Source organism: Crocuta crocuta, unplaced genomic scaffold (genome assembly GCF_008692635.1).
Source record: "Crocuta crocuta isolate KB4526 unplaced genomic scaffold, BGI_CrCroc_1.0 scaffold80, whole genome shotgun sequence".
NCBI classification, from domain to species: Eukaryota; Metazoa; Chordata; class Mammalia; order Carnivora; family Hyaenidae; genus Crocuta; species Crocuta crocuta.
Window position 1 is genome coordinate 112,346 of NW_027527559.1, and position 26,816 is coordinate 139,161.

The following is a 26,816-nucleotide window of genomic DNA, read 5'->3' on the forward strand; positions in this document are numbered from 1 at the left end:
CTCTAACTACTTGGCCCCTTGCGGTGAAGACGGAGGCCTTTCTGAGCAAGAACTTCACAGTTTGATGCGCTAACTCGCAAGTCTGATTAGTTTTTAAGTCCACTCGAGTGAAATTTGTTGCTGTTAATACGCCCATCCCAGCTCCCCTCCCCCCACCCCACTCCCCGAGAAAACCTAAATTGTGAGTTTTCCTGATATAAAATCTGAGTTTGGGTTTCCGAGCTGAGCTCATGCACGCGTTGCTGCTGGGCCGGCGGGAGCATCGGGAGNCCCAGAGGCCCGGTCCGCAGCACCTGCACAGTGCGCGGGCTGCGCTCCCGTCCGTCACCAGCACAGTTTGATTAAGGCACTCAATTATGTTTTTGGTTTTCATGGTAGGTCCGATGCAATGACAGCCAATCCCGAACTCTGTCTAATCGTCGTTCCCGCGTGCACCGCCTTGGGGCAGTCGGGCGTCAAAACGCGGCCATTCTCACCCACGCTCCCAGTGATGGATAGTCTGGCTTTGTTTCTTATGGCTTCAGAAAAGGTCAGCTGGGTGCATGGAAAGGAAACAGAGAGAGTGTGCAGTGTTACGATGCTTCTGTTCCTTCGGCAACGTGAGACACAACAAACACCAAGATATCAATAATTAGACATCTGCATTTTTTCCAATATTCTCTGTGCTCGTAGGAGAACTGTGCGTGCCAGGAAAGGAAAGCTCAGCCACCCCGAGAATGAATCGGCCTCCAATTTGGGCTTCTACCTGTTTCGGAACTAAACTTGAAATCGGAACTAATTTTGGGTTGGCACATCTGGGCAGGACGCGGGTTTCGCCTCGTGGCCCCCTAGGGCCCGGGACGTCTGGTCCCGTTGATAATCTCGCCTATGCTCACCATTGGCAATTGATCCCGCTCTCGTTGGAAAACGTCTTTACGGTGCCGGCAGTACCCTCCAAACCGTGATGAGCTAAGAAACGGCACCTACATTCTTGACAAGTGTTCCTGTCTGGGGAACACAGATCTATCCCCAGACACCTTCATTCATTTGCACCAGGTGTACACATGACCCGGAACAGCACGATTCGTGCCTTATTAGCGTCTTCTGGAAGCAAATTCGTATTTTAGGGAGCTCTGAGTGCTTGAGTGGGGGCGGGGGAGGTGCACGGAAAGGGGGTGTGTTTCAATTCCTCACAAACTGTCCTTGATGGGGAACCTCGTAGCCTGAAGCTACGGGTCAGGATTCTGAAATCCTCATGAAATTCCTACTCTCTGTCACAATGAGTCAGTAGCAGGTAACAAAATTATGCAGAGGAGAGACAGGCAGTGTTATATAAATCTAATGGCTGCTCATTCATTGTCTTTAACTTTTTCCTAGTAGCTGAATTTTAGCGTAAAGTCCAGAGGAAAATAAGGTAAACCAGATGGCCCCTAAGTTTGTTATGGCTCATTATTTATTTTTCTTAACTTATGATATTTCTTAATTCCCTGTTGTGAACACAAGCTTACCTAATTCCTTAGGGATTCTATCCCTGGAACTTAAATATCAGAATAATTATATATGAAATTGTGAAATTAATAATGGGAGCAGAAAATGGTGTAATGTAAAGGTTTAGGGATCAGATACCCTGATAAAGTCACACTGTTAGTCAGTAGCTTATCGATGATAAAAACCAAGGTCATTATCATAGTTCTGTAGCAAACAGGCTGAGCAGTTAATTTTTATTTTCGAAATCAGAAGTCGGGATACAATCTCTACAGAAACTACTTATAACTAAATTAAAATAAACCAGGACCAGAGTTTGAATTTGTTTCCTCAGATTCCCTTTCAATATTTAATATTAAGTAAAATAATTATTTTTTAAAAATCTAGTGGTTTAATTTGTTTTCATGTTTTTTGAAGAGGAAATATAATTAATCAAAGCGTTAATTTTTTTTGAAAGGACTTTTTTTTTTTTTCCCAGAAGGCTTTTGCTGTTAAATCTATTTTGGTTTCCTTTCTGTTCTTGATTGGCTTTGTGAAGAAAGGAACATATCCAAATGGAAAATATTCCATACACAGATCCAAGTAATCTTCTATAGATTACTTCTCTATAGAGTAGTACAATTTTGTCTTTAAATCTTAGCATTCTTAGTTAAAATTAGTTTTTAATGTTCATTTATTTTCAAGAGGGGGGAGGGGCAGCGAAAGAGGGAGACAGAGTTCCAAGCAGGCTCCAGGCTCCGAGCTGTCAGCACAGAGCCTGATGCAGGGCTTGAAGTCACGAACTGTGAGATCACGACCTGAGCCAAAGTCGGATGCCTAACTGACTGAGCCACCCCAGGCGCCCCTTAGTATTCTTAGCTTTTAGCATTATTCTGTCTTACACTACGTCTCCTGCTTCTTCCATAAAATGTCATTTCTATTCAGCTTGCTGCGAACCTATCGGGGCTGCTCAAATTGGAAAACTTTTCCTATGAACTTATACATGGTCTGGGTTATCTTACATTGTTGAGACTAAAGGCAATGACGTTAAGTGTATGTGTTCCTGTGTAGGATAATCACTTTCAGAGTAAATATTCTACATATTGAAGGTTTCAGGTTTTGTTTTTGAGATTCTAGAACATTAAATTATCAAAAAAATTGCATAATTGTGGATAATAGAGTTTTTGGAAAGAAAAATGTACAGTCTTCTTCGTGCAAATCATTTCACTTACCCTGAATGCCACTAAGTCTTTTTAAAAACCATGGACACGAATGGAGGTGAATCATTTGTTAAGCTGTAATGCCAGGTTCTGACTCCAAAAACACTATTACATGTAAGTTGTATGCATACAAGCTGGGAATTTATATCTCTTTAGCAACTTCCCAGAATTCTGTAATGAACTGGCATCCGTGTTTGTTTCTAGAATTTTCTAAGGTTCTTTTTCTTTTCCTTGCAACCGTGCCCTTGGACCTTGTTGATGGGTGGAAGGTTGGTGCTATGCCAAAGAAAAGTCAGTTGTAATGAACCGGTAATAAAAAACCAAACCAAACCAAACCAAACCAACAAACAAACAAAAAAAAACACCCTCCAAAAAGATCTTCATTTTAAGACATAAAATTCATTCCAGAATTAAATCCAAGTAATAAGCTCTGAAAACTTGTCAGATATTGTTTCTCTCAGTTTGGGAAAATCTCTCCTCATCTGTGAAACTATTAAGATACAAGCATTTCTATAATAGCCAAGAGACCTTGACGTTATCATTGTTTGTTGTTTTGCGATCGGGAGACGAGCTGAAAACATTCTGATCTGAGTGAACTGAGAGTTTGTTCTTAATTCTTTCCCACAAAATTGGGAAAGAACCATTTGGGGCTTATCTGTGTGCACTTATCCTCAGGCATCCATTGATTTCTAGATTCTAGACAAAAGCAGTTAGATCTTGGTAAAAGAGAATGGCTTTGTTCTCTGTTTTAATATACTAACAAAGTGTTTCAATAGCCTTTTATATAAATAAATATCAAAATTAAGCATATTTATCTGGCAGTACCTCAGGTGTACATCTTGGGAAAATTATCTTGGGTTTTTGAGTCTCGGTTCCATCAGGCACTGAATGTCTCTTGTGGGCTCAAAGGCTCATATGTCATTGTAAACAGAATGAGCAGCGTATTTAGGTGAGTATTATGTATAATTTTAGAAAATGGGTCTTACAGACCTGATTTTAGGAAGAGCAGTAACAAATGCTTTCAGATCTTGTTTTAAAAACCACTTTCTCTCATTAGAGGAAAAATGGAGTGGACACTTGATTGTTAAAAAAATTATCCCCATCGCCTACATTTCACTGAATGTTTACGACTTTTTACTGTGGCCCAATGAGAGCATGTGAGGAAGTGGGTGGACCTGGTGTACTTAAAAGCAACGGAAATGGGAGGAATAAGACGCCATCATAATTCACTGTGATTTTTATCTCTTGCTGTCTCCTCCCAAAGAACATGTACATTGCTGACATCGTTGATGGAGAAATTGCTGTCTTGCCTAAAATGTACACTGTGAACATAAAAGCTGAATTTTGTCGAATACATATGAAATTGTGGTCAATAGGACGACCACTCGTACCTAAAGGTCTGGCTCAAGGTACTGTCAGATGAACAAAGAGCAGGGTTGCACTCTTAAAAAATATAGAATGATGGTTAATGCAAAAACGGATCAGAATAGGAGCTAAAATTTTTTGAGCACTTACTGTGTGTTTGGAGTTGTTTCTAAAAAAACTATACAATCACATCGAAACAGGCAACTGTCTAAGCACTGATCATGTGAAGCAGTTTTAGGCTCATTTTGTTAGCAATTCTCCTAAAATTGGATTGTTCCGCAGTAAACCCCAGAACTGATTTCCATTTTCTCCCAAATTTGGGGGCGGGAACGCTGTTGCGATCATTTTACAGAGCAATCCTGGAGGCCTCTGTTTGTCTTTGTGACCCTTTCAATGCAGATATCTATTGGCAACATAAAGTTTCGAACAGTGCATCTGCAGCCAAAGAAAACCGAGCCACTTCGCACTTGAAGTGTTCAAAAATATAAAGCTCTACTCGGAAGCAAGCACTATCACCACTGGACAGAGAGGTCACAACACTGCGTTTACAGGATGCATCGCCCACTCACTGTAGAAGCCCTAAGTCCTACCCCTAAATTTTAATACTTTCGGTTCCATATACGTTGTAACCTTCTCTATAGGTTGCTAAATTCTGGGTATTCTGCGAGGAAGTTGGGTTAAAAGTCTGTGCACTCTTTGCCACCTTCATTCTCTTCGCTTCTGCCCTGGACTTGTAACAGAACTCTACCAAAGCCACCAGCATCGCCAAGCCCAGGCCGCCGACCAGAATGTAGAAAACGCCCGCCACATTGCTCAGGCTCAAGGCGCTCGTCTTGTCCTGGGGGGAGGGGGGGAAATAAAGACATTGCAGTTAACCGCGGAAGTGTCACACCCGGAAGGCATAACAACACACGAAATCCAGACAACTAGTTAAAGCAAGTGCCCAACTGAACCTGAAATTATTTACGTGTGTAGTTATTTACTGATGTAGGTTTACAGATTTAAGCATAAAGCTTATAGCTCTCAGGAGAAGTGAAATTAGGATGATTACTGATAAAACTGTGTGTAATTACAGTCAATAAAAGTTGTGACATTTTATCATTACTAAATATGCAGGCAAAAACCACCCCACTCAGCCAGAGAGCAGCGTTTATGTCTTTACGTAGCGAGGCAGAAGTGGGCTTGTTATGAAGTTTGAAAACGGCATGTTCAAAACCCGGTTACACGGGAAGGAGATGCCTCCTAGTTTTCCCGCCGCTACGCAAGCTTAGGGTGTTGGAAATTTCTCTTGAATAAATCTCACTTCAGGTTTCCTACTTAAGGAACTCGGGTTTTTCAAGGTACCAGTTTCACATTTTCTCATTGTTGCCCTACCAAATATTTGGTCTTAATGTGCTAGGTCCACGTGATTTGTTCCCTCAGTCACGTGTGCATGGGAATCTTAAATATTATATGGCCTTTGGGAATAATGATGTATTCATCACACTTCGGTAGCTTTTAAAAAAATAACCTCAAAAAATACACAAATTACCATGGCTAATCGAGACATAAATTATTTTTGTATGGATTAGTTGATGACTATTTTTTTTTTTTTGGCTGAAAAGTCAGATTCCACTCCCACTTAAAAATACGTAATCAGTTAATACTTTAGGCATATTATTCTACAGAGCCTTCATATACATATATTATCTCGTAAGAAATTTGGAGATAGTCAAGCATACGATTGGAAGATACTAAAATTGTAAAAATAATTTAGAATTTTTTCATAATTTGTCAAAACAGAGTTCTATTACGTCACCTCGTTTGAGGAAGTGCTTTGGGCAGACTACGTGCACGAGGCCCTGTGGCCGTCGTCGCCAGCCGTCTGTTTTGTGCGAGATGTGAGTCAGACACGTGAATAGTTTTATTAGGGGAGTATTTAAATCAAAAGATATACTATGTACCCAGTCGGCTTAGCCGCAATATTAGCTGATTGGGCCAAAAATTTAGGGTAACTTCATTTTTAAAATAGTCGCTCACTAAGTATTTATGCTTTTCTGACTTTGCGTCAGGATCTGAGAGAACGACTTCCTTGTTTGGCCAAGCGGCTCTCATTCCGCTCTGGTTCAAAGGCGGGAAAAAAGGGACCAAAACGGAGGGATCGGCTCTGAAAAGCGATCATCAGTTAACAGCACTTTGTCTCTTTCTTAAATTAATGGAGGCTCTCCTACTGAAGCCGTTTACTTGTTTAATGTCTTAGAAGAACCAGTATTTTTTTCTTTGTAAAAGAAGATAAAAAATTTCAAGAGTCTCCAGCCATGGCCTTCGGCCCCCGTTATCAGTCTATTTATCTGTGCGGGTAACTCGGTCTCCTGACAAACGGTGTTACGATTTCCCCCGGGAGGAAGCATTCCCTTTAGAACGCAAGCCGGTTCTCACCCGCGCGCGGCTGACTCGGGGGCGCACCCGCTGCGGCAGGAACGCACAGCCCGGAGGCCGCAGCTGGGGGCTCCCTCTCGGGGCNGGGTCGGGCGCCCGGGATCCTTGTGAACAAGCTCCTGTCCTGCAAAACCCCTCCTTCCTTCCGGGGCACGTCTGAGCCCTTCCTGCCGGGTGTCACCTAAGGGTCTCGGGGGAGCAGCTCGGGCATCGTCACTCAGGACCCACGGCCCAGGGATCCAAGAGTCGCCCCGGGGCTCACCGCCCTGCTGACACGTGTGTGTGTGTGTGTGTGTGTGTGTGTGTGTGTGTGTGTGTGTGTGTGAGAGAGAGGGAGAGAGAGAAATAGAGGACGGAAGGGGGGCGGCAACTCCCTGCATCTCCCTTGTCATTGTCTGTTTCTCCTCGCTTTCACGAACGTTCAGAGACCCCTTGAGTCTCCCCTGACACTCCCAAGGCTGCCATGGCCACTCTGGCTCCGGCTCCTCACGCCCCACTTCTAGAAGACACTGAGCGCACCTGGGCAGGCGTACGGGGATTGATTACAGGGGATTAAGTCCATCAACTTTTCTGCCCAACCAGGCACTGCACACGTAACGACGGTGACCGTGCTGGCTGGCCCTGAAGGGGCCCTTACGAGGTGCCAGGAGCTGTCAGAAGCATTTTACATGTTCACATACTATGATCACCTGCATTTTACGAATGAGGAAACCAAGGCACAGAGAGATTAAATCATTTAGTCACACAGCTAGGAAGGAGCTGGATCAGGTGACTTCATAGCTTGTGCAATGAGAAACATGAATAGCAGGAAATGGAGTTTCTGGTTAATCGAGTTTTCTGATTAACAGTTATGCCCAAACTCCGTTTTTTTAATGTTCTGAAAAAAGTTTCTAAAATATGTCTTTTTACCTGTTTTCTGAATATGATTTCATTTTTGTATCGATGTTGCAACATCTTACAAGGTTCATTGTTCCATTTAGGAAGTAATATGCATTTGCCATGTTCCTCGAAATTTATATTGTGTTTCCGATTAAAATCTATAATAGGCGTGATTTAACACTTTCTGCTAAAGGCTGAGTTTAGGGGTGGGGCCAGATGAAGATTTTGGTAGACTGGGGTGCTTGGTAATTTGGCCTCAATCTAGGCTTTCTATTTATACCCTCCGACTCCTATTTATGATGATTACAAAACCCCACGCCAGGTTGGCTGCTGAGCTGTGAACTCCAGAAGCCACATCTCATTCATCTTTGTAAGACAGTATTTATCTGACTCAGAGCAGAGTTGCTATATTTAAAGTATTTTGAATCGAGAGCAAGCTTTTCCATTTAACTGATACTATAAGAGTTCTGGGGCCCCAGGCTGTTCACCAAAGCGGTTTTAACACCTGCACAGGTATGACCTGTGCTACGCTTCGAGAATGGGGTTCTCTGGGAAGAGGAGGACTTCATGCTAAAAAGGCAAGGAACACAGAAGCAGAGTTTCCTTCCAGGGTCTTCTAGAAGGGACGTCCTGGAGGTACTGCTTTCCATCCTCCCTTAACCTTCCCTCTTGCCATTTTATTCCTTTTGCTGTTCACTCCAGGAGCCTGGTTTTATACACAGGATGAGTAGCCTGGAATTGTGAACTTAAGATACTTAGTATGTGAGCCAAGCTTAATGGTCAGCTGGTGGAATTTTGGACACTGACCAAGGCTTTCACTATTGGGAGATCCCTGGTTTTTGTTTGCCACACCTTTTTTTTTCTGCTTACAAATTCATATTTCTAGTAATAATCCCTTTAATGCTGCGCTGGTCTCTATGGCTATGGTGAGGCGGAGAAGGCCGCTTATGTCATACTTTAAAGACAGGCATGGGCCACAGTCTCCCAAGTGCCAAATTAAAAACGGGTCTTGTGTGATCGAACACAGTTTCTAAAGAAGACATCAGGTGCTGATCACATTTACAAGATGATTTTTATAGGAATATCCACATCCATGGCTTACCTATTTAATATACACAGAGGAGAATAAGGTATAAAACAAACAGAAAAAAATCAATAACTTTATAGGTCATGAATGATTACAGGCATTGCCAAAACTTTCAATTAGAACCAGGGTTAAGTAACTCGCTTCAAAACTGGAATAAAATTCTATGTATGGTTTGTACTCAGACAGAACCATATCAGATTAATCGAAGAGGACAAGGAGTTCTAGACATTGATGTTTTAAAATTAGTTCATTGTTAATTAGTAACTTCTGTTATTTTATTTGCAAGAATAAGGATGAATTTCTTATGATCATAAAAAAAGACCACATTGCAAAAATAAATACATTTTCAGAGAAATGTATTTGTGCCTCCCATATCATGCCTTCCTGCTTTAATATTTTTTTTAAGATGCAGAACCTTTTTTCTCATTTCTTTTCTTAAATTTTTACATTGCAGTTGAAGCCTCTTGGTTGAGGCTGCAGGGTCAGGACGCCATGCCGCGGGAACGGCATCAGGTGAGTGGGGATGCTAATTATTTCGCAGCCACGGGGTGCGACAAGGCGCCACAGCGACTCTAACCGGTCCGGGTGTCGGTTATATTAAACCCTAAGTGCCTTGAGAGAAAAGACAGTGCTAATTCTCTTTTTTCCCCAGAGCTACTGGCACAGGGCCCAGTGAAAGCAGAAGGTTAGTAATTTCCTCCTGAATGGAAGGCTGGAGATGCGCTCCGCGGTAATAATCCTGCAAATGACAGGCGGGTCACTTATCTCCTCCAAGGAACCTGTTCGTTGGGGATTCTCGGTGCAAATTTAAATCCTTGTCTCTGCATGGGGAGGGGGTGGGAGCTTTCTGTGGTTTTCCTCCTTCAGGCGAGGGAGTCTTCTCCTACCACGGGTCTGCATTTGAGAATCAGAGAGCCGCGGATTTCGGCACACCTGTGCTGAGCACCTGACTGCGCAACTTCCCTCCTACTCTGAAGGGGCCTCATTTAATGGTCTCTTCTGTGGGGGCTCGGCCCGCGGCCCAGGCCTCAGAACCAGCCGGGTCCCCACCTGGGCACTTCTCCCGATTTTACCTCCTGGAGGAAGATCAGGCCTCTGGGGAGGGGCGAGGCAACTGTGAAAAGGAAACCAGTCACCAGGAGAAGGTACCGAACAAAAGCAGAAAAGCAACTGCCTCCCGGCAATTTGCTTTGGCCGAAGTTAGGCCGGGGCATTTTAAATATCACCTTCTATTTCACATTCACAGTAGGGCATCATTAACATTTAGATTGCAACCACCTACTCGCTTGGGGATAAATGTTACATCAATATACAGCCTACTAGGAATGTTTTTTAGCGTGAGAACAAAATTCCTGAGGGAAAATAAAACATACTGTGATAGCATTTGGGGGGAACGTTTTAAGTTTTACAGCACTTCGTTAAGATTTGAAGTAACGTTTTAGAATATCACTTGGCAGTTCGTGTTTGGTAAAAGGCAAGTATTGCGTACCCGTGGGAGCAACAGTTTGATTTTTGAGCAGACAGCAAACATTTACTTAGTGTCCATTATATAGCAAACAATATGTGGGATACAGGCATGAAAAGCCCACTGCCTTCTCCAAACTCTTCTTTAAATGAACCAATATAACTTTCACTAGATAGAGTTTTCCATTATGCACACGTGTCTGCTCTGCGAGACTTTTTCATGGACACTAAAATAGGACTTTTAGTAGAGAGTTTTATCTGTTAAGCAGGGTGACACTTCTATTGGTGATAAAAATAATCATTTGGGGGCAAAATTGTTCTGATGGACTAGAATATCTTTGCTTTTTTGGGTGCCATTAGAGCACATTTTCTTATATTTCTAATTTGCATGGAAAAGTAGATTCTCGGTGCAAATTTAAATATTTTCTCTGCACTTATTTATTTATTTACTAAGGTTTTTATGGAAGCTATCAAGTTGGGCCCCAAATATAAACAGGGTTAAGTTCCTCAAGTAAACATATGGCCGATGCCTCGCACGGAGAGACCTTGCAGGTCAACCAGCCCAGAGGTGGCCCTCAGGATCCTCGCCACCCTCTCTCTGCTCTTTCCCTCCACAGGGATTCTTTCTGAGGACCAGGAAGTGGGCGGTCAGGGTTGGGTCCAGATGGCCCTGTGGCTCCTTTGTCATGCCTCTCTCTGGCTAGAATGTTCCCTTCACAAGGTTTATCCTTCCTCTTCCTGCTACAGAGCTGGTGATTAGACAGGCAGAGACAAAGGAGCTAGATCTGAAGGTCTTTTTGGACCGGGAAAGAGGGGGAAGTTAGCGGCGTCGGCAGAGAATGGGGTTCACAGCCACGCCAAGAGGCACATGGTTCCATGGGTTCGGTGGCCAAGCAAGAGAATTTATATCCTAATCAAGAAACCGAAGACAAGCAAGATTTCCCGTTTTGGGCAATTTGTAGATTTTAAAAGAACAACAAGAGTGCATACTTTAAAATTTGTGAGATTCTTATGTGCCAGTTGAAAGTACATAAGAGAGGGGCGCCTGGGTGGCTTAGTCGGTTAAGCGTCCGACTTTCGCTTAGGTCATGATNGTACATAAGAGAAAATTCAGTCAGAATAGTCCCACCTCTGGGGTGTTTAAGCCATTACACAGTGAAGAAGGGTTCTGGGACAGAAGTTGATAATTTCCGTTGCTTGTATACCTTTTTCACCTGTCGATGCTGCTTAGGGAAAAAAAAATCTGGGAATATGTCACGGATGTAGTAAGACATTGCTGAGTGGGACTTGTTTTTGTAGCCGGATCATTTTGTAATTTGATCTACGTATGGGAGGCAAAAAATGTCTAGTTCCCATGACTATCCTTGATTTTTCATGTCACTCAACATTTAATGGAAGCCCGAGGGTCCTGGGTGGAGATATGACCTCCTAGAAAGTATCCCCTGGAGTCAAGTTGCTGCTACTACTTACAAACGCCACGTAGCAGCGCCAGCCTTGCGACGGCGAAGGAAACACACAGGCTTTCCGTGTTCGCCCTGCTCGCTTCACTAAACTGCTCTTTCAAAAACTGGGATCCCTCCCTGCTTTGTAAATTGAGCCACACAGAACTACAGCGTCTGCTCCACAACCCCTTCAGGCCAGAGACGCGCGGTGACTGTTTCGGTGGGGCTGGTGAGCGTGTCCCCAAATTGGTCCCAGTTGCAAATATTTTTGCTTTGACAGTAATTGCACACTTTGGTTTCAAAGGGACGTGACTTGCCATTTCTGGTGTCCCAAACCCCGTCTCCCAGCAGATGCACCTGTTACTGTACATACTTTTTACCCGCTTGTGGTGACATTGAGGCTGACCTTGGAGTCACCGCCCCCGCTGCCACACTCTCCTTTGTCGTACCACCATTTGTTTTTCAATTTGTCCAACAGGCCTTGTTCATTCAGTTTTAAAACTGCCAGGTTAACAGCATTTCTTGAAACGATAAAACATATTTTGTAAGAAACTGCACAGCTGTTAAGATGTTAGCAGGAATGAGGACTTAAGCTCTTTTATAAGCTTCTCCCAGATGCTAAATAAACCTCTCATTTTGCCGTCTGCACCCCTCCCCCCTTCCACTGGAGTCCAAACCAAGGGCGATTGTAACTAATTTCAGAGGGGATCAAAATCACCTGCTGTTCAAAGTCAGGGTTCATTTGTTGTCGGATAACTGAGACCATCATCAATCAGTGACAGGGATTTATTTATTTTTTTTTCTTTTGCAAAACAGCAGTAAACTTGAATTTACTAGTAATTGAGAAAGAATTGTGCCTTAAATTCCTCTGCCTCTAAGAAGGTCAACAACCAAAAAGAGACTGAAATGAAAATTCATCCCCAGAAACATCACCGCAGGAACAGACCAAAATGGCGGCCACTGATTTTTGTGAACTGGTGTCCTGACAACAAAGAAAATTCCCTTTATTGTCTGTGTGAGCTTAGTTTGTCCATTTGTTTCATTTCATTGGCCTCCGACTCTCGGATTTGCATGTTACCTGGACTACAAATCAGGGGATAATCAAGTAAAAGGGAGCAGGAGCCCTTTGGGAAAAGATCTTACATTTGAATTTTGTGTTGATTCTTAAAGGCTTTGGATGCTCTTTAGAAACCAGGATTGCACAGCCAATTTGCCTGTTAAAATTAAGTAATGAAAACCCCAGGAAGTCCTGCGGCATGTGGTGTGGACTTTGCAAATAAACACTCGAGATGCGATTTCCTCCGTGTGTATCTCTATCGGGGAATGAGGGAGAAGACTGAAAGGATTCTCTAAAAGGATTACAGATATGTCACGGGCTTCTGCCTGCCAGATACTTGGTTTCCTACTTGCTTTCAAGTTACAGTTTTTAAATGAGCCATTAGCTCTTTCAAGAGGTTTTCCCACCATTTAATGCAATTTCTGTTAAAGCGAAGGAGTGGCTTTATAGACTGAGAATTTGAGTTATGCTTTTCGATGAATGCTGAGTTTGGTGATTACTTAATACCAGATGAATTATAAGTAAAACAAAACAACCACATATTAATGAACAGGATTTGAAAATTGATCTGCAAATGAAATATTGTTTTGTTGACTAGTATAAAGTATCACTATTTCACCACTATCAGCCTACTGAAGTGTTTATTTTCTTAAAAAGGGTTTATACTATTTCATGTTAAACAATGTTCATTTTCCAGGGTTGTGACAGTCTGATCCATCTGGAGAATAAACATGTCCCATGAGTAAACCATACACTTTGAGGGCACTCATTCTTCTTGAGAGCAGACTGCCATTTACAAAATGCAAATTAAATAATGTGCAGTTCCCACATTCCCCGGTAAGGGCCACACTAGTGTGAAGTAATTAATACATTTCCTCAAGTGAACACTATCATGTGGTCAGTTTAATCACCAAAGAGACCAGACTGAAATTTAAGAATGAATGACTATTCAGTGAAGAAAGAGAGACCTATTTAAAAAAAAAGTTTCTGGGAGAAAGTCCTTCTACTCTATTTTGGGTCCACAATACATTAAATTTGTCTTCCAATGATTTAAACCGAACTACTAAAATTTTTTGTTTTGGAGAAAATTCTTTTTATAATCCACGTTATTTTAGTCTTAAACATTCATATTACATTTGTTTTAGTGAAGTGGTAGCCCCAGAATCTTATATGTTGGTTTAGACCATTCCTTTGATGAAACTGAAGTCATTTCATGAGAGGGTTATTTAACAGGGTTCTATTAGCCATATCCAAAGACAGTTCCACAGCACAGGAGAAAACAAAAAGCAAAATAAAGGAATGGATAAGGAAAAAAAGTTTCATGTTGAGAAAACAGTTTGGAATAAAGTTTTTTTACAAAATTATTCTACGACATTGTCTTTCTGATACTAACAGGCCATGTAAAACCAGTTTAGTTTCACACTGCTATCCACACCTGCGTGCAAGTATGTCTGTATTTGGTTAATATAATATACGTGACCAGTAGGAAAGTCACTGCCCAGTTCACAACCGATCCACATGTTTTCCTTCCAGAAACATGTGTTCTCTTGACAGAGTCCACTTGATGCTATGATATGTAAATTTGCTTTTCTTTAATGATGCATAGGAGGTAACTTATAATTAATATTCAGAACGAAGTCTTTAGGTATTCAAGATTTCTTTGCCTGGTCGAACTCCCTGTTTTCTACAAGTGTCTGACTACAGATGCAATTTCTTCATATAACCAGTTAGGTCTCGCGGCCTCATGTCATTTAAACTGAAGCGTTAACCACACGTGTAAGGACCGTATGAACATCTGTCCTACCTAACTGATGGAACACGTTGCCTTTATACATTATTAATACTGAGAATCATCAAATGACTTAAAAAATACATAAAATGACTTCACTCATTTTGCTAGGATAGATTTAAAAGCATTTTTGTTTATCTAGGCAAGAGAAAGAAGAAACCCCAAAGGAGTAACTGGAAGCAAGCTTAGGAAGTCCTAAGGAGTGGGGTGAATGAGCCCCCGAGAAAGCAGAGCCTTGCTGCAGCACGTTGTAGGGTTGCTTTGCAGTCGCCTTCATGTGTTTCGGGCATAGATTTCAAAATCAATGTCAGAAAGATATCAATGATAAGGGATATTCTTGTCCCTATTACACTTTAGAGAAGCTAAAATAGGGGTCTGCCAAGAAGATAAGAGATAGAAGAAAAATGTTGTCGGCTATTCCCGACATTAATTATTCCTTTGAATTAATAAACTGCTGTGAAATGCAGCTTTTACAAGTAAACTCAATTGAATGGATTGCTTCCATTTAAAAATGCAAGGAGAAGAAGAAACGGTAAGTGACCACATTCTTGCCGGATGTGTAAACCACAATCGTTAGCCCAGGCGTGTTGGCAATGACCTGTTTATAGACTGAGTAACACTCAGGTAACTGACTTCTTGCCTTTGCCTTTGGTACCTGATGGGAATTCTACGTAAGAAAAACCCTTCTCCAAACAGTCTTTAAATAATAGTGAGATGATGGGGAACTTGATGCAGGGTGGAATGAAAATGCTCATCTAGCCAAGTCCCAGGATCTCAGGAAGTTTACTCCTGAAATTTCCTTCAGTTTAGCTGGAGATCATGAACACCCATAGCTCAGTGGCTTAGCATCCGGGACCCATTTTTGTTAACAAGACTCTCACTGAAACACCACATTCAACAAAAGCTTTACTGCAGGAGCCTACAAATCCAAACCTCTCCCATATATTAATACTGGGTAAATTCATCTAGTGCAAAGCAAGATCTTCCTGTTAAAAGCAGGCTTAATTCAGGCTAAGGCATACATCTCTTACCCTCCACCCTTCCATAAATAATCTATCATTAAATTCTATAGGTTTCGATATGCTTTTATGCTTAATTTATGACTTACTCATTTATATTTACTTCTGGACCATATTTCTTATAATTTTTCTATTGGTGAGGTTTTAAAATTTACATCTAACAAAATATTTACCAAATAAGAATATTTTTAAAGTTTAAGTTTAGGAAAAGTATTTTTATGATTCCCTGGATTTAAGAATATTATTATAAAGGACTGATACATAAGCCCTAGACTTAGTATCTATACACAGTATATTTAAGGCATATGCAGTTGGTAGAACAGATAGTTGGCAACATTGTATTTAATCTGGTAAAAAAAAAACCCCTCAATTCCATTTTACTTCATAGAACAGATATTTCCTTGTTGGTGATGAAGTCGATGTATGGACAGTTTATCTGTCTAACCTGCTGTGGAATTTTCCTAGTGCTTTATTATCCATATAGGAAAGGACCTAGTAGTGATGCACACAGTAGTGATGCACATCACCTTTAGCATTGCGCTCTCTTAACCGGAATGCTCTGTTCATACTAAACTCTCTATCTCTCTTTCTGCTTTAAGATTTTATTTTTAAGTAATCTCTATACCCAATATGGGGCTTGAACTCACAATCCTGAGATTAAGAGTCACACACTCCACCGACTGAGCTGACAGGGGCCCCTACACTCTCTATAAAATTTAAGTATCAGGTGTTCAAGAGTCCAGCATGTTTACTTGAATGATGCCAGATGATAGTTTTCATAGTCACCATAAATCTTTAAAAAAATTAAAAATTGAGTAAAGCCACAAGACATTGTGTAAACAGGTAAGAAAATCCCTCTAAAATCAGCAAAGGCCATCAGTAGATGGAAAGACATGTAAATCATACAGAAATAATTCAACATGACTTGGGATCACGCTGATGTGAATTCAGACAATTCTTTGCGAATTCAATTCTGTACCACTTGTGTCAGGGAAGACACAAGTAAAGATGACGCTGAGTACAGTCAGGGATTTTATAAGGTGTGCGTCCGCATCCACTGATGCCTGAATTAAAAATGAAGAGGGACATAAGATGGCTTTAAACAACAAAAGCTTAGAAACAATTCCTGTTCTTGGAAATTATTGACAATGTTGATAATAACATTAATTAATATTAATGGTTACTGGCTAATATTATTCTCCTTTGAGAAATCAACTCTAGTAAGTTCATCAACAATTCTGACAAGGGGGCTGGATAAATCTCATAGTCTATTTCTGAAGCAAAATATTGAAAGCAATTTATATGCCTAAGAGGAAGGGAGAATTAGTAAGTTTGGGGGCGTGACAGTGATTGTGAAGCTTGATCTGGGTATAGAATCACTATTACACGTCTGACATTGTGGTATCAGATTCCTCTGAATGGGGGCAGTGTATCTACATTTTTACAAAGCTTCTGAGGTGATGGTGGTATTTATTCATAAGTACCAATAATTCATATGGCTGAACACTTTACAATCATTAAAAGTTTTTAACAATGAGGAAAAATAATTATAGTATACTGTTAAGTGAAAAAAGAAATTTGTATCTTCACTACGACTTTAAAAATAAAAAATATATATTTATAGAGACCTTAATAGAAAAATATTAGAAAAAACACAACAAAGAGCTATCTCTGGACTTAGGGATTATGGTTAATTTGGGTTGCATTTTGTTTTTTATGTTCCCTCACCCACCCCAAATGGTCTACAATAAGTGATACTTTATTAATCAGTAAAAACAAACAAAAATATTCTCAATTTTATAATTTTATATTATTTTATGATATAATGTCTAAAAGAACTGTTTTATGCAAACCAAAATATACATTCTATTTTAGATCCAAAAAAACAGAAATGAGGAAGAGGTGGACTTTAGGAGTTATTCTTACGGATGTCAGAAAAGCCTTCGTTGCCCCTGCACTGCTCTGCTCCACCTGGTTCTGTCTCTAGCTACAGGCTGGAGGGTGTGAGACACACTTGGCTTCCACCAAAATTCCATCTCATGTGAGGGGAACGGGTGAGGCAGAGAGTATGAGTGACGCAGGGATTAGCGCCCTCCCCCAGAGAGGATCCACAGGAGGTTAATGGAACTCTCCTAGGTCTGGAGAAGACTCGAGGTCTCAAGACAAGGTGAGCTTTGCCCCTGAGGCCTCACGAGCAGCTTGTCATTGTGGGTGCACTGCAGTCCTGCTAAGCGGGCCACGTTATAAAATATGTATGTACTGCTGTTTTTAGGAAAAGAGTTTTCATGGCTGGCAACTACGTTTTTCCCCAAACAAATAGTAGAGATCCTAAGAATAAATTCTTTTCATTTTTTGCAGGTTTTTTTTTTTAAAGAAATAAAAAAACCTCTTTCAGGTTTTTTTTTTTTAAAGGAAATAACATACGACACATTTACTGTATCTGTTTTTTGAAATTAAACTAAAATTTCAGATTGGAAAACTCATTGGATTTAAACTTTGTTATGCAGCAGATAAATATATGCAGAAAAACTTCCAGGACCATCTACTAAGAATATAGTAATTTATGAAATATGCATAATAATCAACTCTGCACTGGGGCGCCTGGGTGGCTCAGTCGGTTAAGCATCCGACTTTGGTTTGAGTCATGATCATACAGTTTGTGGGTTCGAGCCTCACATCGGGCTCTGTGCTGACAGCTCAGAGCCTGGAGTCTGCTTTGGATTCTGTGTCTCCCTCTCTCTCTGCCCCTCCTCCGCTCACCCTATGTCTTTTTCAAAAATAAATACACATTTAAAAAAATAAAAAATAAATAAAAAACCAAAACTCTGCAGAAACTATTGTTTCTGTTATTTAAATGATGGTGGCAATGCACTATCGTCCCTCTTGTCCCAAGTGTGACATACATCTATCATATGGGATTTTATTTTTGTGGTTTAATTAGTGATGTCTCCCCAGTTAGTGGGGTTTGGGGAAAATCAGCCACAAAACTGAGAAGTTATAACAACAACTCCAGAACTTTGTATAAGGTCATTGAAAGAACTGTGCTATCAATCAAGAAAATAGAATAAGTAAATAAAAATTAATAGGCTGTCTGTCAGATGATAAGGAGTAAGAACTAAGTGTGCCTGCTTCCGAGGAAACGCACTGGCCTCCACGATTCTACCCCTTCTCAGCTGTTGAAGGCCTGAGGAGTAACCAGCTCTTAGCATTATCAACGCTCCACTAAGTTTTCAATTTAACTTGTAGCTGTGCTATTACTGTTCTTCCCAAACTATTCCTTCCTGTAAACAAGCACAAGGCTCTTTTTGCTTCACTGGATTTGTGCACTTATTTCCAAAGGCAGAATTTGGGCTAAACTGCTCTGCATATACATGCAAATGTTTTTGAGAAAAGACAGTAAGTTTTCATCCCAGTTTGCTTACACAATGAGAGGTAAGATTTGCTAAAATGGCACCAACCAATTCCTAATTTAATATCAAAATTGGGAGGGAACATTTTTTTAAGTGGAAAGACAACTCAGACCCAACATGATGTACAGTGAGCACTTGGACACCCCTGTGATTGGGAAGGATTTATTGTCCCTGTGTTGGATTTTGGATGACACATATGCGATTAACTTAGTGTATAGAGTCCTTTGCATTTCACACTCCAAGTAAGTCAAAGACAACTAAATAAATTGAGTAGATATGAGGTTAGACTCCAGAAATTGTCTCTAAATTGTGTGTTCCTTGGAATTTGCAGGACTAATTCCTATTTCAGGACTGGGTCTGAGGAACGTGATTCGTTGAAGAACATTGTGATTTTTGCGAGGATGTCTGCCAGTAACTTAGAGCACTAGCTAGAGATTATGAGAAATGGAAATTTTAATTCTGTTTTTGGCATTAGATTTTTAAAAAATGTAATCCTTGCAAATATTTCATGTAGTTCAGTTTCACGATTTTGTCAAATTTAGGTCACAGAGTAGAATTTTCTATCTTCCTTTGGGTCAGGGGCCTCTTTTACAAGTCTGTGGAGGGTGTGGCTACTTTCTCAGGACAAAGGCACAAACATACAAAATCACAGGGTGGGGATTCACAAACCTTGGAAAGGCAATCCTGAACAGAGATAAGAAGTGTCTGTTCCAGATTCTAGTAGCACTTATTTTAAATCAACTGACTACTTTCAAGTATGTCTATTAAGGAAAGGGAAATAAAAATATTTCTATGCCCCACGGTTGCTCCAGAATTTTAACAGGGAGGAGGTTTTAGTGTGTGATTGAGTGCAAAGGGACTTCCAAGGTACTAGCCTGAATCTGGAGTCATTCTGCAAGCACATCATGTGCGAGGCTTTTAAAAAACTGTATGTTATATTAATAAAAATTAAAACTTAAAACTATCGAGAGACACTTTTGGTTACCCTTACATGATATGGAGAAAATGTCAATTATTCATAGTAAATGATGTAAATTAAATTTTATTTGTGGTGACCTTGGGCTGCTGGTTGAGAGGATATGGGCTAAGTGCCCCACCCCAGGCCACCCTGTTTCTAGTATCGTATCTGTGATCAAATCATACAAAAGAGGGCTTTGTTACAAGAGACCATAGCTACCTATAGACTGTGAAGTGCTTCAGGCTATCTCTGAATATCATTCACTTGTTTAGGTGTGATTATCATTATAGTAAAGTAAAATTTCACAAATCGGAGAGCTGGTGGCTGTCACCATTCCCCAGCACGAGCGAGCTGTGCAGCAGCACTTGGCTTTTCTCACAGATGACTTGAGTGGCCTATGAGTTGCTATGTGGCCTCGGCTCCGTCCCTGTCCCTGACTTTGGATTCCTTCATCTCTTAGATCACCCTCCTCATTCTCTTTAGATGATTCTTTCCAGAATTCTAAATAACACTGTTGCCTTTTTCCTGCCTTTGCTGATTTTTAAAAACTTCCATGAATTGTTTTCAAGAATTAGAATCCTTGCATTTTTGAGTGAAAATGGCGGTTAGAGGTCGTCTCACACCTCATCTTACGGTTGTGGGCAGTGGGGTCTAATGAAAGTTAGGTGACTTGCTCACCAAGGCCCAGCTGGGATGTGGGTCTCCTGCCTCCTGGTCCAGTGCTCTTTCCCACAGTATGAGGATAACTTTCCTTCTGCTGCTACCCTTTCCTGTGTAGCTACTATTTATTCATCCCCACTGTGGTTCTCCAAGAGAAATTTTCTTTTTCCTGTTTGTCAGGCGTCCTGGGGGTGATCCTCGATTGAACCTTGACTGATATATTCCCTGCAACTTCTGTCCCCTCTGACTAAGTATTTTTTGAGCTGAGATAAAGCTTCAAAAGCATGAGGTCTTATCAACTGAAATTGATCCTTCCTAAATATCCAAGAAGGAAGAAGGGTAGATGACTTTCTTTAAAAAGCCATACCAATAGCCTTTGTGCAAGATGACCTGATTTGATTAGGTGGTAACCCCTTATTCTCTCTTAAGGTTGGAATAAGACAGGTCTACTTCGATATATACTAGTTTCCTAGTGATTTAAGTTCTGATCTTTTAGGACAGGTCATGCTGGATCCCAAGGACACTGTCATAAGGAAGCTTCAGTATAATGGGTTAGAAAATGTTTCACGGAAGAAGCAGAAATGTAAAAACAAATGACTGTAAAGCTCCATCACAGAAACTCAATCTCATCTTCGAATTTTCATTTTCCCCTCCTTTCTTGCAGCCAATGACTAAGAACTTTTTTTCTGAAAAAGTGTCTTCAAAATTTATATTTTCATTCTTATTATACAGGTATTACCCAGGGAAAGCCTTTATCACCTGAGACAAGACCCACAGACTCTGTCAGTCTGTTCTGAGCTACCCAGAGTCAGAACGGCCAAGCTTCTCTGCTTGCTCTCCGTGCTTTGTCACAAACCCTCAGTGACTCATGACTGCCTCCAAGGTACTACTCTATTCTAACTTTTCTGATATTCAAGGCTTCCTAACAATTCAGCTTATATAGACCTTTAAAGTATAACTTAACTATGCTTGATTGAGCCAGACTCGGTCCCAAGTTCTCCATATTCTGAATCCTTATTGAAGCCACATGGCTAGTAACTGGCGAAGGCGGGACTAGAACCCTGATCCTTCTAACACAGAAGACCAGTGTCTCAACCACCCTAATTCTCCAAACAGACCTTCTCTGTCTCCAGCCAGGCCAGTTTCCTGAAAAGTCCCAAAAATATTTTATTTACAGTTGACTCCAGTCTCATGACAGAACTTTCCCCAGACATTTCTTTTTTTCTCCCCTCCCAGTTTTTCTAAAGTCCTTACCATTTCCTGGTAATCACTCCTAGACTTATTCATTCAACTAATATTCATCACCTAGCACACCTGAACCTTTATGAAGACTATACCAGATACTCTGGACTCTATTTACCTCCTTCTTCATTAAATTTCCCATTGTCTGGAGCACTCACACTTGCTCTGAGTCACAGATTACTTTGCTGAGTTATTTCTGTACAGTTTTTCTCCATGGAGGACAGCGACTGTGGGACTTTACACCATTGTCAACCCCAGAGCAGGGCAAGGACAGCGGCCATGCAATCTCTACACCCAGGGATTACTTTAAGGTGCAACTTTTCAAGCAGGCTGTTCAAATGAAAGAGGACTGTGCTAAACCATAAAAGGGAGTTCCTTTGACCGTGATGCCTAACAGATTTGGGAAAGATCTGGTTTGGAGACGGTTTTATAACAAAACAGAGAAAGCAAAAAGCTCCCAAACTAAATATTGGCAAGAGGGACAAACAGTTACTGTCACTAGTTATTTTTATGAGCGATGGCAAACAACTTTGTCCGTCATATAAACGAAATTATCTAAGGTGATATTTCAGTGACATTAAAGATCATTAAAATAAAGGCATTGCCAGCTCAGTTTGGGTAGCCGGGCAAGGAAAAAATACTAAGTGATAAAATCACATACAAGCTTGTTGTGAATATCAAGTGAAATCAGATACTTCCAACTAAACTCGAAGATAAAAATCTCAGATAATGGTATTTTTATAATTGAGTTCTAATCTATTTAAGTGTAGCAAATAAAATATGACACTTTTACAAAATTCTTCTGTTGCTATACATACTACTGAGAACAGAATGATTCAGTACATTACAGAAATTAAGAATTACATTTGTCATCAACAGATTATTAAATGCCAACTCTGTGTCTGGTTTAACTTAAGATTTATTTTACTGTGTATTTAAATATATATTTAATTCACTAAATATGTCTAGCAAACCTTTACCTACAAATATTTTAAGTTTCCCATGAAGTCTTTAAAGGAAAAAAAATAGGGGCGCCTGGGTGGCTTAGTCGGTTAAGCGTCCGACTTTCGCTTAGGTCATGATCTTGCGGTTCGTGGGTTCGAGCCCCGCGTCGGGCTCTGTGCTGAGTGCCAGCTCGGAGCCTGGAGCCTGTTTCAGTCTGTGTCTCCCTCTCTCTCTGACCCTCCCCTGCTCACACAGTCTTTCTCTCTCTCTCTCTCTCCTAGAAATAAATAAAAAAAGGAAAAGGAAAAAAATAAAGTTTCAATTTTTCTCTTTCATTTATGGTGCCAGATTCCTTTGCGGCAGACTATTATTTAAATAGAAATTCAAATAAATAGCTGGAAATGTCTTTTAATCACTCTTGTTTCATCTACCCTACCTTTTGGCTTGGGTTTTGGTTAAGTGGGAAAAGAGCATAACTAGAAAATAGGAAACTGAGTGATAAAAACAGGTCTTTGAGAAGAAGGGATTCTAAGCTAATGGGCACTGGAAGGCGAACTGTGAANCGGAGCGCAGGCGGCTCTCCTGGTATTCTCTATCAACAGCCCAACCCTGTGAATTCTGAGCCCCCACGTCTTTAAAGATTTTCAGTTGAGGCCGTTTGAAGTGAAACACAAAGCTGCTTATCTTTGGGAGCAATGGGGTTCACAACCGTATTTCAAAACAGAAACATATCCTCTCATTTACTTGTATGAAACAATTTAAATGGGAACCCCCCCCCCCAAATTTAAATTCTTAAGACAATTTCGCCCACATTTGCCTCTAGTGGTGTCAATACTGGAACACAGCACATGGCCTTTTGGTCACTGGCTCCCTGGCAGAAGTACTTGGGTACTTGTCTTGAGCCACCAGCCTCGGCACTTCCATTCACTATTTACAATGTACTGAATAAACTACATGTAATTAATATGAGACCAACACTATTCTCTATACAAAGCAACGAGACACAACAAAAGAACAATGGAGATGTGTCTCCAGTGCAGATTAGCTAGAATAATCACCATGAACCAGCATGATTCTTCCCCTGAATGAGTTCACCATGGAACATTCCATAAAATTCAAATTATACAACAGATCTGCCTGACAGAACTGGTGTCGGCGTGGATACCAAAGTCTAATACAGAAGTGGTCCATTAAACAATATCGTAATATTCCTTCTCTGTGTGATGGCTTAGGTAATCCATACATCTGGCATCTCAAAATTCAGGAATGAACAATGTGCCTCAAATCCTATGCTTTTCCTTGGGGGAGTCAGTGAGTAGGAAAGTAAAAAATAGGTTCTAACTGACTTTTGACAACAAAACGAATTATGTGGGAAAAGCCTCGTGCTTAGGGCTCTGTATTTGGCGACCACTGGGATACCGTCATCTACAAAAATACTTTGCGTTGATATTAAAATCAAGTTGCTATTTCATATGTGGCTTCTCATGAATGTTCCTAATCACATGACTACTGAGGATCCTGCTCATAAGATGACAGTCTCTAACAAAAATATATCCACCTGAAGTGATTTTCTTCAATTAAAAAACCCCAACAATCCAAGTCGAATGTAATGCCAAGCTTCTAAACACGCCTGTAACAAAATGGCCAGAACTGTTTCTGAAGGACGATGACTACCTACTGGCAACAAATTGTCTGAATTCTCATTCTTCCTGAATTTCCTCTCCTTCCTGAGATTCCCTTTGTCTTGAGCCTCAGGTATCTCCGTTGTCTGATCCTCAAGCTTCCCTAAATTCTACTGGAGTCACACAAGACCTGGCCTCCGCGGAGGGCGAGGATGACAGAAACTGTCCCTTCAGGAGCCAAAAGTTCTACCTTTCTTCTAGTATCTCAAATTCTGGATGCTTTTAAATGCTGTCACTTGTTTCTTGCCTTGGAATTCTTCCCCCTGGAAGGACCAAGGTGAAACAAACAGTACCAAAGACAAGGAATACTCATGATTTCCAAGGACAGCAACATAGAACGTGACAGGTAACAATGGAAGCCACTTAGAAGCCATACCCAAGACCTGAGAGTCTGTAAGCATGGAGAAACGTTGCTCAAGATAGTATTAGGTCACCTTCCTCATTTTTCTATCCAGTTTTCATATGGTACCTTAAACATCTCATTAAGTCTACACTGCTGCATACCTGAAGTCTAGTCTGAGTCTATACCAAATTATACATCATCTATCTAAATTCTATCAGCTGTTTCTTTTAATAAAAAATTCTTAAGAATAATATATTTTCTATGGAAATCCTTTGGATTTTGCTATTTTTGTAACCCCATTATTTATGATGGTTTGATGATCAGTTACTATCCGTATTCTACATATAGAGAAATTAACAGCTGATGGCAACGTGTTAAGGCCTATGCAAGACACTGGTCCTTAATGGAAGACTGGCACTGATACTTAATGATGATGAAAAACATAAATGCATTCGCATACAACTGATATGACTTGCGTGAAAGTCTCTATTTTTCCTTGCCATCACATTTCTAAGGGGATGTTTAAGGGACTGTTACGCACAGGTGGCAAGCTGTTTTCCTAATGCGTGGGTTAAAAAATATAAATGTATAAAGAAAAAGGGACTGAAAAACAGGTGGGGGAGGGGTTTCCTTCAAATGGATGGAACCCATTCTTTTGAAAGAAAACTCCCCTCTTACCTTGGTCCTGGAGCTGGTTAGTTCTCCTCTGTCCTCCTCCTAGGGGAGAAATACCCAAAGTTAAACAATAATAGAACATGGTCTTGTATTAAAGTCAAGTTCAGTTCTGGCCAACCCTTTCCTCAGGTCTCACAAGACACTACCAACTGTCTGATATACTGGGGCATTCATCGAATCCAGCTTAACGTTTATTTTAAGGATTAAGCCAAAGGGGAATGAACGCTCACTGCGTAAGGGGGACAAAACCGTCTGCTCTTCTCAGTCTGTTCTGTCCGAGCTCCAATGAACAGAAGTCTGGCTTCGAGCAGAGGAATTCGTGGAAGGGCGTTGCTTGGGCGACTTTCAGCAGCTGTAGTGAATCATGGAGAGTGTATCGTGGGGCGCAACTAGAGCTCCTTAAAGGCACAGGCATGCCGCGGTCTTCTCAACCCATTTCCCCGATGTTCCTGGTGTCTTTGCAGGTAAACTGGATAGTGCTGCAAGCCAACACCGTGTTTGGGGCTGTACTAAAGATGGTGTTAACAAGAATTATTGGAAAAATAAAAAAATAACTCTCAGGGGACATTAAAAGGGAGGATTAGGAAAGTTGGGGAGATGGAGTATAATCAAAAACGATGTACTTATTTTTTTCAAAGCAGGATATCACAGTAGGGGAAAGATGGGGGTTTTCTTCCTCAGTGTACCTCCAGGTAACTAGGACTCATGGTGACTCTGGGGAGAAACAAGGCGGCACAAGGAAAGGAGCAGGGACTGGGGGATGAGCAAATGATGGGCTCCTATCTCACCTGACTTTCAGGAGAATAACCTGCGTGGGTGGAGACATTAACACCAGCATCAAGAATTCAATGGGGAAAATGTATTCATACACGTGTGCGTGGTATGGAGGAGTTGTTGGATTTATTTCCTTTTCATTTATGTGGCATCTGGTACAATCTTTTCTTAGTTGAACTACTTGGTCTTTTATGAGACTGCCGTCTAGTTAAGTGAGCTTAGGGGCAGTTCCTAGTTACCCTTTGGCATAATTTCAGCGACAGTGACTGGCTCCCATAAAAAAAGATCAAATACCAGACAATTGATTGAATTCCGTGAGACATGAAGGAAAGTGGAGACCAAGAATGAGCCTGAACCCATACAAGATCATGTGCTATTGTTATTTAACTTTGGGTAACTTATTAAAATTCTTTATCAAGTAAAATGACATCAGGTGAGAAAATGGATGTACTTTGGAACCTTGGGTTGTCACAATATATTCCAGAGGTGTCAAAATGAAGGATGGGGTAATTGTTACTCTAATGGCCATTATGAAAATGTGCAGGGAAAAAAACACTGTATGGCAGAGTCCTCATTATATGTCTAGTACTATTACCATTTGTTTCGCATTAGGCTCACCCTACGAACTTTGATCACCTTCAAGTTACATGATGTAAATGTGGCATAATAAAACTTCCCCTCTACAAACATACATGTTTTTTTCCTCACGTCCTTCCTTGGGAATTCTTAACTTCATTCATTATCTTAAGGAATATTCTAAAATGGCTATTTTGACAAACCAGCCTTTTATCCACTAAACTCTATAAATTCCAAAGAATATACACAGAAATAGGGACTTGTCTTTTGTTTTTTTTCCCCTACAACAATGCATTTGGGAATTGTAAGGCTGTGTTTTAACGGGAACAAAACAGTAAATTGCTTTTTTTAATAAAACACATACTTCA

The 26,816-nt window shown here is 40.7% G+C and overlaps 1 protein-coding gene across 2 annotated transcripts in view; it reads right to left on the reverse strand.

Annotated features, from left to right (window-relative positions):
• Positions 1-274: 274 nt before the first annotated feature.
• The window catches only part of GRIA4 (glutamate ionotropic receptor AMPA type subunit 4), a 378,264-nt gene continuing 351,722 nt past the window's right edge, over positions 275-26,816 (reverse strand). The window contains exons 14-16 of one of the 2 annotated variants that reach the window (XM_077769614.1): positions 11,725-11,839; positions 4,732-4,866; positions 275-534 (exon numbers count right to left, since the gene is read on the reverse strand). In XM_077769614.1, the coding sequence (XP_077625740.1) occupies positions 370-534; positions 4,732-4,866; positions 11,725-11,839 (415 nt within the window). In that variant the 3' untranslated portion in view covers positions 275-369. Of the gene's footprint in view, positions 535-4,618; positions 4,867-11,724; positions 11,840-26,816 lie in introns of both variants that reach the window. The other variant, XM_077769622.1, reaches the window with a different exon arrangement.